The sequence below is a fragment of the Physella acuta genome, unplaced genomic scaffold (genome assembly GCF_028476545.2).
Source record: "Physella acuta isolate Inbredline_101_S28 unplaced genomic scaffold, ASM2847654v3 ptg001015l, whole genome shotgun sequence".
NCBI classification, from domain to species: domain Eukaryota; kingdom Metazoa; phylum Mollusca; class Gastropoda; family Physidae; genus Physella; species Physella acuta.
The window spans coordinates 278,583-292,474 of NW_026732532.1; the positions used below are offsets into that span (position 1 = coordinate 278,583).

General features: G+C 34.7%; 1 protein-coding gene and 1 pseudogene across 1 annotated transcript; one reads left to right on the forward strand and one right to left on the reverse strand.

The window, feature by feature from the left end:
• Nucleotides 1-356: 356 nt before the first annotated feature.
• On the forward strand, nucleotides 357-918 carry LOC131954599 (small ribosomal subunit protein eS6-like; annotated as a pseudogene).
• Nucleotides 919-12,160: 11,242 nt separating this feature from the next.
• LOC131954600 (toll-like receptor 4) lies at nucleotides 12,161-13,549 on the reverse strand. The gene has a single exon (XM_059318375.1). The coding sequence runs from the start codon at nucleotides 13,547-13,549 to the stop codon at nucleotides 12,161-12,163; it is 1,389 nt and encodes a 462-aa protein (XP_059174358.1).
• Nucleotides 13,550-13,892: the final 343 nt, after the last annotated feature.

A 13,892-nucleotide genomic window follows, 5' to 3' on the forward strand; every position in this document is an offset into this window, starting at 1 on the left:
AGTTTTCTTTTAAAAAAAATATAATATTAAAAAAAATGTCTAAACAAAATAGATATTTTGAAATTGTATAATCTACCTACACTGTAAAGAAGGAAATTATTTTTTTTAATGTCTATTTCAACACCTCCAGAATCAGCCTCTGACCCACTACTTCACCCTCCTTTCCCCCCCCCCCCCCCACATCTCATTCTGTGGGCCATTACATTACTCCACCACTGTAAATGTCACCCAGTCCTTTTATCATCCTTTACGTGACATCCCATGCCTAATACATTTGAAATACTAACAAGCTTGTCGTTTTTAATATTAGATGTAAAGAAAATAAATGAGAAGAATGCTTAAAAAAAAAAATTACGGAATCCAACACATAGAGCATCATGAAGCTCAACGTCAGTTTTCCAGCCACAGGCTGTCAAAAGTCGATCGAAGTTGATGACGAGAGGAAACTGCGTCCATTTTATGACAAACGTACTATTTCAACTGAGGTTGCTGCCGAAAGCTTGGGAGAAGAGTGGAAGGGATATGTTGTTAGAATTTGTGGTGGAAATGACAAGCAAGGTTTTCCCATGAAACAGTGTGTTCTGGCAGTGTCTAGAGTAAGATTACTTCTTAGCAAGGGTCACCTATGCTACCGCCCACGTCGTACTAAAGAACGCAAACGCAAGTCTGTTCGTGGATGCATTGTTGATGGATAACTTAGTGTATTGTCTCTTGTCAGTATTAAGAAAGGTGAACAAGATATCCCTGGTCTTACAGACAAGACTAATCCCCGCAGACTTGGTCCAAAGAGAGCAAGCAAAATCAGAAAGCTCTCTAATCTATCTAAAGAAGATGATGTGAGACAGTATGTAGTTAGGAGACCCGTTCCAGAGAAAGAAGGCAAGAAAGCCAAGAGCAAAGGCCCTTAAAATTCAGTGACTTGTGACCCCAAACATCTTGCAAATCAACAGTAGCGTAGCGGGGGGGGGGGGCATATGTCCTCGGGCGCCGACAATAGTGCAGCATTGAAAAAGAAGAGAGTGGTCAGGAAAAGGGAAGAACAGGCAGAGTACACCAAATTGTTACCACAGAGAATGAAGGAAGCTAAGGAGCGTAAAGCTGAGAGAAAGAGGTCCAACTCAAGAAGTAAAGGTGATTCTATCAGAGAGTCTGTCTCAAAGAGTACACCTGCTGCTCCAGCGATTGCAAAATAAATGTGTTGGAGATTGTTCTAAGATCAGTAAAATAAAAATAATATTGAAAGTATAAAAAAAATGAAAATTATTTGTTTTGTTTTTTAAATGAAATTGAAAGCCAATAATAAATTAACGGAAGAAAAATGTAGATCTTGTCCTGGACAGAATTAGACATACAATGCAAATCAGCAAAACACACAGAAAAAAATGGGGGGTAATCTCCCCTAAACTTTCTCGAATATTCTTATATGAAACAGTATAGAATGACAACTCGGGATATAGACATGATTTTAAATCCATTTTAAATATCATAGAAAAAAGAATTTCACACCAAGTGAACGCAAAATAAAATGTGCATAATAGTGCGGAATCTTATTAGTACTTTATACATTCACATGCGTTTTCGAGAAATTGGTTATAGCTAAAATTACTACTTTCGCTTTCAACAGAAATTGCTCAAAATTTGAGAGAAGGCAGTGAATTAGATCTTTACCTGCATGTAAAATTTCATTTATGTAACTGAAATAGTACTCAAGTTATAGGCCTTTGAAAAATTCAAAGTAGAAAAAGTAACACTTCCGGTTAACGGAAATCGCTCAATATATATATATATAATATAATATATATGATGTAATACTTATATATGAAATTTCATCAACGTGGATGTAACGGTACTCAAGTTATCTTGTTAACAGACACGCAGACACACATCCACACATCCACACATCATACACACACACTCACAGGCATACGGACAAAATTGCAAAATTATGCTTTTCCGTATCATTGAGGTGTAAAATGTCGAGATTTGTAAAAATCGATTTTTTTTTTGCACGATTACAAAACTTTCTCTATACTTCGTATATATGAGAAAGTAAAAAAGGAGAAACCAGCTTATCAACACAACTCGACCACGTGCGACTCAACAATCTGCAGGGCACAACACACACGGCTTACAGACCCATAAAATGACATAAAAAATATTGATGCATTTATTAATGCACCGCAACCCAGTGTTAGAGAGACGCAAGCAATAAAACATAAAGAACCTGCTAAATTACTTAGCTGTGTTGATACAGGCGTCATCCTACTCGTCTGTGATTTTGGCCACATACGTTATTGTGGTGGAGGAGGAGTATTCACAGACACACACACACACCCACACACCCACATACACATTGTTTTAACCATCCACATGCCGTATTTTTTTTCCTTATATTAAAAGCATTGTTGATTGTCCATGGGATGTAAGTCGTGGGAAGGGGTTGGGGAAGGGGGTGTCATGTTGAGTAGTTAGTTAAAGATCCAGCCCTACCGCTTGTCCTTCATGTTTTTGACAGAAGACATGGGTTAGTGTCCTTTCTTGAAAGTTTTGAGTGCCTGATAGTATCGATTGCGGAACGATAACTCTCCACAAGTGTATTCAAAACAGTGTGGCTCAAATTTTAAGGGGAATAACTGTCTACTATGTTACTAAAAAAAAAATAAATTTGTAATGTTACAAGATTTGAACAAACTATATCTCTATATTATTAAAAAAAAATATCATAATAAGCAAAGGTAATTAGTATTTTAAGACTTTGTTCTGAAGAATTATTATAGCGAATTTCACATTTATAATACTGCAATAGAAATGAAAAATAATATTTTTATATTGGTAAATTTACATCTAGCGCGCGATTTTGCAGAAAACTAATTGGATCAATTTTTTTTTTCACAAACTAAAATTTCATCATTTTGGTTTTAACATTCAAATGAGTTTAACAAACTTCTTTTTCAGCAAATTTCATTGGTATATTAAGTTTTTTTTTTCAGCAAACCTTGTTTATGTTTTACACAGAAGCATAGTGAGGGTGGGGCAGGGGGACGCACCGGGTAACACCTAGTCAAAAAATTGCTAAATGTACTAACGAAAAACGCTTTTTGTCAAGTCCATTAATGATTTCTTAAAGTTATATAGTCTGTTAAGTACAAATGAAAAATTATTACAGGAGGATGGGGGTGACACCATGACGTCAACGTGCTGACTATTGAGAACACAATAACACATCCAACTGTATCATTATCAGACTGCTGATAAACATCGTTAATATTATTTCTGCAGTGATTAAAAATATGTGGTATATAATTTAATTATAGCTCTATGTAGGCCGACACACACACACACACATACACACACACACACATATATATATATATATATATATATATATATATATATATATATATATATATATATATATATATATATATATATATATATATATATATATATATGTTTATTGTGTGTGTTGCGGGGGGGGGGATGTGACAACTCAAATTGCTGCACTTATGCTTCACCCCACGCCTCCCCTACCAACGCTGATTTTTTGGTCATAATTCAACAAATATACCAGCGTCATAGGTGCTTGAATAATGCATGGATGCTAAATACTTTGTATACTTAGTATCATCTAGAAAATGTTCCAGTTTCAACCCTATCTGAAAATCAACCGTCATATTAGGAATATTCTAAGGTTATATGATTTACAAGTTTGACGTTTTTTTTTCCCCAAATTAAATTGCTTTATTTATTTTAAATGATATAAATACTGTTCGATCTATCAGTTTTAAGGTGGTCAAAATTTTAAATATAAATACGTTCTTTCTATGTTTTGTTTAAATGAGAAGAATTTTCTTACTTAGCCTATTGTGTTCTATAAATTCGCTAAACAAATACAATAACCTACAAGTAGGATAAGATCTGCTGACTCTAATCTGATAAAATCTGGAAAGTGATGTATTTCCGGTTAGGTAGTTAATCAACGGATAATTTTCATGTTTGCTACTGGTAGGTGTGATGTGGGGTAGTGAAAGTTGATTAAACTCATCATCAATGGTGCCGATATTCTCTACCACCCCCCCCCCCCCCCAAACCGCTACGTATTCATTATTTTATATGGATGTTGAAGCTAAGCAGTATACATTGGTTTTTTTTTTTTTTTTTTGCTTTGAAGAAATAAAGCTAAGACGTGTTGTGTTATGTATAAACTAACTGTAACGCCTGTTGGAAGACGGGTAAAAAATAAATATTGTAATATATGTTTTGTTAGATATTCAGTTGTCTAGGTACGGTTTTAAGCATATATTCCATGTAAACATATGGCTTAACAAATAAACTTAAAGGTTTAAAACGACATTTTTCTAATACTAAGAACATTCTATTTTTTTACATCATTGTTCACACTCTCTAGCTCAGTGACCATATAGAAGTGCTGCCAACTATAGCTGAGGATTGTTAAACAACAAAAACACGTACTGAAAAACTAAACAGTTCACTAAACAGTCGTACGATACACTAGGATACAAAAGACAGTACACGAATGTCTACACATCATGCTTCAAGAAAAGTTTAAAAACAACACTGGAATCAGTGGAAACTATTAAAAAAAACATTTGAAAGGGAGCTAACACGCTAAAAGTTGTCTGCTTTCTCAATCTTTGAGAAAGTGATGGACAGCGAAGCTTAAAGGGAAATAACAATGACATATTTTTTTAAATTTGGATTTTTGAAAATAAAATTTAAAAATACTAAAAAAAAAACATAAACACGCAATAATCCAAAACAAATATATATTAATAACTAGTGTCAAAAAGAGAAATTGTTAAAATCAAGAAATATAATAAATGATTATAAAGTTTTCAAGTAAGTATCTAGCTAGAAAAACCTTACTATAAACTAAAAAAAAATATATTATATTACAAGACTGCAGTAATTTAATTGATGCATCCACATTTTATTGTTAAGTAAACGAATTTTATAGAAAAAACCCCAAAAAAAAATTCATAAAAAACGTTTTAATAACAAGCTTTTATGTAATGATGCACTAAAAAGTAGAAAATAAATTATAGACTACTATTTAAATAACTATAAAGAAAAGCGTGGGTCACTTTAGTATCTATTGGATACCTTTACTAATGTTAAGGAAGACACCCACGCTTTTCTTTATAGTTATTTAAATAGTAGTCTATAATTTATTTTCTACTTTTTAGTGCATCATTACATAAAAGCTTGTTATTAAAACGTTTTTTATGAATTTTTTTTCAGTACTTTACATGTTTTATCTACAATAGAGTTACATGACTAAAAACCATTGCGCGCCTACTGAATATCACGTTCAGTAGGCGCGCAATGGTTTTTGAACGCAGCCATTACGTGGTCGTGATGGCGCAGCTATTGATGACGCGTGTGGTGTGGTTGGCTAGACATGCCTACTAATTCGGTCCAAATTTTAATTAATTCATAAAAAATCAATTAGGCATCCAATTAAGTCAAATTTAGTTTCAGATTGCATTGTCTTCATGTCTTGACCCACGTGCCAACTGTGAATCGTATCGGTCAAGTAGAACTGTCCGAATTTTCACTCCTGCGTTTCCGTCTAGACAGACAGACAGACTGTCGAGGAAGTGAGTTAAATAAAAGCTTGTAAAAACCCCAAAAAAAAAAAAAAAAAAAAAAAAAAAAAAATCCCAAACGTACATTTCTTTATTTCCTTATTTATATTATTAATATAATATATGTTACCTTATTATTTACTCCAACTGATTTCCATGCTGTACATATTGTAAAATAATGTACTTAATTTTTTTTCGCATTCATATTTAAAACTTGATATTTTTCTGTTAAATATTTGAATTTACTTACAGACTTTAGCATACACATGCATATGTTGATGTAATGTTTTCAGTGAAAATAAAAGTATTTGAAAAAAAAAGAAAAAAAAAATAGAAAAAAAAATTACATTTCAAATTTCTAATTATTGACCTAATGCAGGGCTTGGCAACCTGCGGCTCGCGAGCTGCATGCGGCTCTTTTGCTTCCAAGATGCGGCTCTCCAGCTCCTTGCAAAAATATTGATAGTTGTATTATTTCATTTTCAAAACTAATATAAAATATCATAATGTAAAGAAAAACAACTTTGAACAGAATTATCACTTATCAGAGAACACTGAGAATAAGTGCAGTACAAAGTATACGGACAGCTGACATCAGCTTGGGCACCAGGCCCAGCCCTACAGTCCCGTGGCAACAATCCCATGCTTGCCATTGCCCAAGTGCCGACTTTTTCGAATGTTTTTAAATGGGAATGTTATTTTATTCAGAATGCATTTCCATATGTGTCAGTAATCATTAATTTAACCAGATGACGTAGTTTTTTTTAGTTATTAGCTTCCTTATGTTGATCGTACGATGTGGTACGAGTTTACCCTGCGTTCAGTGGGGCGGAAGAAAAGCCTGGTGAGAACCAAAGGACAGAAGCGACCCATACACTGTTATCAAACCAATATTCAAGCCAGTTAGTCGAAATTAGCCGTGTTGAGGCCTGACTGGCAGGCACGTCCTGAGCCCGTGATATCCGTAGAGAAAGAAAAAAAAGTTAACAACTTCTAAAGTGAATTGGGATAGTTCTATTTTTATATTATTTGATTTTTAAGTTTATTATTCTGGCGAAACATGTGTATGTTTTTATATAAATAAATATTATTTCATATTTAAAACTATTTATTTTAAATAACAAATCGCATTTATTTACTTAGTCCTAATCAAATAATAATATATTGAAATAAAAATGTTAGTGGCTCTTTGAAAAGTGGGAAATTTTGAAAATTGCAACTTTTGGCTATTCCGTCTCAAAAGGTTGCCGACCCCTGACCTAATGCGATTGAGAAACTTAAAATAAATTAAAAAAAAAAATAGAAGAAAAAACATAACAAAAAAACGAGTGCATTATTATTTTACGGTTGAAATTGGATTTACTGCATATAAATGGTTACACCTAAATCATTCAAACCAACCTATTTCCATCTGTCACCTATCTGCTCACAGACCACCTCCCATGCTAGCTACAAGAGGTCAGTAACACGTTGAGCCAGAATTCTGTTGCTAAGATAGCACCAAGTAATGACTTGCCACAGCAAAGGCTGTAGAATGGAAGTTTAAGGGCACAGGCAATTTAGATGAGTATCTAGTCAAAGTGGCATCAATCAAGGAAAACTTTCAAATCTCATTGAACAATGTAGTTTCATTGTTAGTAGATATACCACTCACTCCACCAATCATACAACGGCTGTGAAAAATTTAAAAAAATAATGCATTAATTTTCACCAACCAGCTGTAAAAACAAACAACAGTAAAAATCTATAAACACCACCAGCCCTCTAAAAATACAAGTTTTCATGATATAAACGGGCGCACGCATTTTACTCAACGTTGTCCCCTAAACGTAAAACAGCGAAAACATATTTCAGTCTATAGCAGAGGCGTAGCGACCCTTCCCGGCGCCCGGGGACAAACTTTCGATTAGCACCCCCCCCCCCTCAAACTTTCAATTTGGCGCCCCCCCCCCTAAGGTCGGCGCCCGTGGACATATGTCCCCCCCCCCCCCCCCGCCCCCCCCCGCCCCCTCTCGCTAAGCCTCTGGTCTATAGCTAATTACGTTACTTCCTCTTCATACCCTTTATATGAATAAAGTAAATAGGAAACACATGCAAGGGAGACGACAAAGATTTAAATTAATGGTTAACTAAAGAATTTAAAATTAATAATTTCATGAATTAAAACATATATTTGTGATAAGTTTTAATTTAAATAATATCAGTTGTATTCGTCATTAATAAATTGAACATATTTTTTTAAAAACAATTATATTATTTTTCAAAATTCATAAACAAAAAAAAACTTTTTTAAGATTTAAAAATAGAAAGGCTTATATGACTCAACTGACATTTTTATTTTCCTACACTACAATAAAAACTGACGTGTATCTATTTTAGTCTTACATCAGGGGGGCTAGGGACAAAACACATTATATAAACAACATAATAAATAAACACAATATTGACATCCTACTTTTACGGGAACCTAACATTTGAACTACAGAAGAAGCAAATAAACTAGATGCATAATTAATATCGACAGTCTCAAGCAAAACATCACTCGATCGGCCCCCAAGTAATTTAACATTAGAACAGTGTTCTGTTTCCCAGGTTTTTAAAAGTGCACAACCTGAATGGTAGAAAGAGATACACACCTCACCCCCCCCCCCCCCACACACACACACACTTGTCCCCACTCAACCGGACTGGCGGATTTTTCAAGGTAGCGTGACCTCTTTGCCAAGGGTCAATTTTATGTCATGGAAAGTTTTGGAATGATAGATCAGTAATGTGTATTACAGAGATACTTCTCCCACGGTGGTTTCTATTTCTGTCTACAATGTGAACTTTTGACTCCTCAGCTAAGGACAGAGCACAGTAAACTAAGCAGAGGCCTAGTTTGCACACCTTATTTTAGTCTAGTTCTTATGCCATTTTATTTTCTCCATTTGATTATTATATATGCAATTGATGTTCATGTCTTTGATGCTGTGTAAAATCTATCAAATAAATTATTATTACTGATTTAAAGGTTTAAAACAATTGAATTAATAATAATAAAAAAAAAAATAAAAAAAAAAAAAAAAAAAAACTAATTGAGGACTGTATAGATATAGATGTTTGAAAGGGAAGAGTGTTTGCTTTTACGAGTCTCATTGTAATAACATAACTTTTCCGATTGCTTAAAATTTGTATCATTTTAATTCTCTGTAATCCCAAATTCATTTCAGCTCTACTTTAAAAAAAAAAAAAAATTCAACCCTCTCCCCCCTTCTCGTCCCCTCAGCCCACCACGCTGATGGAAAAAAATCCCTTGAATCATCATTTAATTACACATTTGCATTTTCAGTTTCGGGTTGGTTTTTAATTTTTATTTTTTCTTTATATTTAGACGTTTTGTATTAGATCTATGTATAAGTAAACCATCTTAAATGAATGAAAGTAGGCTACAAGTAAGAAAGAAATATTACTATTGTAAATCTGTATCAGTCCTCACAAGCCGGTGATGAAAACTGTAATACTAAAGCGAACACACACAACTGACGCTGTAAATTACATGTCTGGGGCAAAAAAAAAGAGAGAGAGAAAAAAAAAAATTTACTCAATATTAAAATCGCCTTTCGGTCCTTTGGCTAAGATCAAAGTGTAGGGCAGAGGTCGGCAACCTGCGGCTCGCGAGCCGCATGCGGCTCTTTTGATATCAAGATGCGGCTCTCCAGCTCCGTGAACAAATACTAATAATCTTAATTTAAAAAAATATTTAAAATACAAAAAAAAAAATTTATTGGCTCTTTAAAACCAGGAAATTTTTAAAAATTGTAACTTTTGGCTCTTCCGCTTCAGAAGGTTGCCGACCCCTGGTGTAGGGTATCTGTTAAGGATCTACATAAATCAAGGTCATTTGGTTGGTCAGCCCTTTTTAGGGCTGGCTGCCGGGGTCGAGTGGCGGTCAATCTACTACTCAACTCATCAAGCAATCAATTGCAAATCTCGCCAACGATCGCTGTGTGGTTGCGCCCACACATCCCTCGAAGTGCACATGCCCTCCAGATGAGTCACCCAGTACTTGTATTGGGTGGCTTCAAATGTACAAGTGGCTAATTTTCTATTTTCTTTTTTTTCAACCTGACGACACCAACCTAGGAGAAATCTGAGGTGGGAGGCTCCGTCAATTACCATCAACTCGACATCCCTCAAAGATCAACTACTCAATAAACTTCACGATTAAGCAAATCTCACTTTGCCCATTTCAACTACTCGACTAAGCTCTCGACTACTCGATCACTCACAATTTCTTCTCATCTACAATCCTCGACACAGCATTATCACGAAAACTAAACATTCTTCAATATCATTTCGCCTATTCTACGATACATCTTCATAAACTCTACAAAGAACAATAAATCAAAGCAACCTAGGAAAAACGACATTTCAACACAAGGACACTACCTCAACTACCCTCTCCAAGCTCTACACCTCTCGATGAACTCTACCATCAACGACAAGACACCAAACTCATCTTCCCAATATCGGAACATCCTTCATTGACACTCAAACTACAACTACCAACTAAGAATCAACAACTGCTCAAAGAATAGCTTTTTAAACCATCATCCTACCCTTCAATACAACATAGAAACTTTAATCTTTTTTAATTTCTCGTATATACAAAGTATAGAGAAAGTCTTGTAATCGTGCAAAAAAAAAAAAATTCAAGATTGTTGCAAATCTTGACGTATTACAGCGCCCTGCGTCGGAAAAACATACTTTGCAATCTTGTCCGTATGTCTGTTTGTGTGTATGTGTGTGTGTGTGTGTGCGTATGTCTGTAAACACGATAACTTGAGTACCGTTACAGCTAGGTTGATGAAATTTCAAATATAAGTATTGTATCAAAATCGTAGATCAGTATCAACTTTTTAGCGATTTCCGAAAAAAAGAAATTGGATTTCTTTCTACTTTGAATTTTTCAAAAGCCTATAACTTGAGAACTATTGCAGATAAATAGAAGAAATTTCACATGTAAGTAAAATATCTAATTTTCTGCCTTTTGTCAAAATTGTGAGTAATTTATGTTGACGAAAGTAGTAATTTTCTCTATTTCCGATTTCTCAAGAAACGCATGTGAATTTATAAAGTACTAATAATATTCCACTCTACTATTCACATTTTATTGGTGTTCACTTGGTGTGCAATTCTTTTTTCTACGAGATTTTATTCTAATTTTAAAAAATCTAAAAAAATTTATTAACAATCATGTCTATATTCCCTGTTGTTTCATATAAGAATATTCGAGAAAGTTTATTAGAGATCACTCCCGGTTAATTTAAATTTCAAAACTTTTCTGGACTTATCCTATATTTCCCAGAAACAGAAATTGAATGCTTATATATGCATGTTATTCAAGGTATGCCTATTTTAGTATGATTTGGAATTCCTTTAGACATTTATCTTTTCCAAAACTTTTTACATCTCTGTCCGCCATTATACTAAATCTTAAACTTAGATCGTGCTCAGTCATTCATTTCAAACAGCCTCATTGCATTTATCTCCGGATGTTTCTAATACAGCTTGTTAAGTAACTGTAATCAGGATTCGTTATTGGTATTGTTAGAATTTTATAGAGAACATTTCAATCACCAACAGTCATTGAATGCAGATCCTGAAAGTATATAATAGCCATAATTTTGATAGATCCTATACGAGATAACAATTTCCATAACTGAAAACGGTTACATGGTTAAAGTGGTGTTTACAATAGGGCTTAGAAGTCTCTTTGCTTCTCTTACTTAAAATTTGAAATCTCGTTAGCCACAACAAATTCACAAAGTATCACTATCAGTTTTTACGATTTTAAATGACTCAACAAAACCGTAAGTAACTTTTGTTTATTTTTTTACCGATTTAATAAACATATTCAATATTGGTTTGAAAAATACCAGCTGGCTAGTATGATAAGAAGTTGATGACTTAATTACAGGCCCTTATGTTTGTATTGAATTAACATATATTTAGTCAAAGAGGTAGATGATGTTAACTTTGTTGATGTATACTTTGTGTTTGTGAAACTATGTAGTGTTAACAGTGCTGTGAATAGTGTTTGGTAAAACTTCGTGAATTATGTGTGTTGTATCGAGAAAATGATTCCAGTAAGCGATGCGAAGGCTGTTGTGTTGACGTTGTGATGTTGAGTTATGTAGCGGAGGGCGACTGATTTTTGTTGATGCTCATATTATGATGTAACACACACACACACACACACACACATATATATATATATATATATATATATATATATATATATATATATATATATATATATATATATATATATATTTATATTTATTTATATTTATATAGCGAGATAAAAAAGTGATTGATTCCTGTGTTTGATCCATATACTAATACAATTTGTTCCGGTTATTGATAATTGAAGTTGATGACTTTATTGTTTAGATACTGTCCCATGAAATGAAATAGAAAATGTCTGGCCAAGTCACTGAACCATGAAATAGCTGAAAGTCTGGTTTGGTAACTGAAGCATGAAATAACCAAAAAAGGTGGGCCGGTCATTTACATAACAAAGTCCTGAGCTTTTGCCGTATGACGTAATCGAGCTCCCATCTGGACACGACGATAATGTTGTCGTCCACCATGGCACTTAACAGCTCTGTGGGCAGCTGGTGGACATGACGTTTGTTGACCATCGCGACAACCCGCGCCGGGTTGGCGGGTGTCTGAGAGTACACCGCACACCTGATGGTAAACAGCATCCAGTCGTCGGCCTTTAAAAAGTTGTCGTTAAACACCAGGACTACCCGCCAACTGCAGTTGACGGCGTCGACAATCCCTCGGGCAATATCACTGGAAGGTAAAAGGTCGCGGTCTCGAACAAACGCGCTTAATTCAAGCTTGTTTTCTATGTAAGGTAAAAGATTGTGGCAAGCGAACCCGTAATCTTTGTCGGCATAACCAATGTACACACCGTATTTGTAGTCTTTGCAGCTGTGTAACTTAAAGTTTCCGAAATATTGTAGCACGTACGATACAATATAAGTCAGTTTGTTGTTTACGATAAACGTCAGCAAGTAGCCTATACATAAAGTACTGAAACATACTATACTGATATAGAAAAAATACTGCCCGCTACAGTACCGCCATAGTTTGTTTATATCCTGGAAGTCAAGCGTTGTTATCAGTGTCCCATCGTTGTCAATGCACGTGTAATTCCTACCGTTGTCTAGAACCACGTCTGTGTGGGTGAGCCACAGGAGAAAATCGATATTCTCACAAGCACATGACAATGTGTTGCCGAAGAGATATAAATAGAAACCTTTAGAGCTATGGGACCTAACATCCATTTCTAAACGCGTCTTGGCATCAATACTTGTTAGGGAGTTCCCTCTCATGTCTAGAATATACAGCACCGGCGCGTTCCTAAGGTCAAACGGGATCGATCGAAAACGATTAAACGCGAGATTTAATCCTCTTAGGTTTTTGTTATCAAGGAAGGTTTGTGGAGCCAGAAGATCCAAACGATTTGACGACATGTCAAGCCATGATAGCAAACTCAGATTCTGAAACAGCCGCCTGCTATGGAGAGATATAAACAAAGGCTCAAGCTTGCAAGCAGATATATCTAGTTTTTCAATCGTTTGAAAAGTGTCAAACAAAGTATCAGACAGTAGGGTCATATTGTTACCGGAGAGTAACGCTGTTTTCAAGCCAGATAATCCTCTAATTTCATAAATAAAATCTCTAAAACCACAACCGGAAATATCGAACAAATCAATGTTGACGGCGTTTTTAACGATCACTTTAGATGTAAATGGTGCGCTTACGATCCATCTGCGTAGAGACATGTATGTTAGATTTGGGGGCATGTAGAATGTGATGTAGCCACAATTTGAACATGTGACATTTTCAGCTCCAGTCGTTGAAATAAGCTCATCCGTCATGTCTCAGTTCTTGTTTTGATACTGTGCTCATTTAATAAATACGGAACCTGTTTTTGAGCATGAAAATTAATAGGTAAATTTACTGAGCTTAATGAATTTTCATGTTCTTCCCAGAAACCCCCAACACTTTCGTCACCTACAGTAAGAAATTTCAAATTGTGAAATGTAACAATTTGAAAAAACGCTGAACGAATTCCAAGAATCGGATTGGATGACAAATCAAGACTTTTTAAACATATGTCCCACTGTCGGCTATACAACGAAGACAATCGTATAAGCATTAAGTCATTTTCTATAAGAGACAAATGAGACAGACATATTTTTCTTAAATAATACGTCATGT

Excerpts from the sequence above, each read along its gene's own strand:
- LOC131954600 (XM_059318375.1), bottom strand. The coding sequence starts at position 13,549 with ATGACGGATGAGCTTATTTCAACGACTGGAGCTGAAAATGTCACATGT.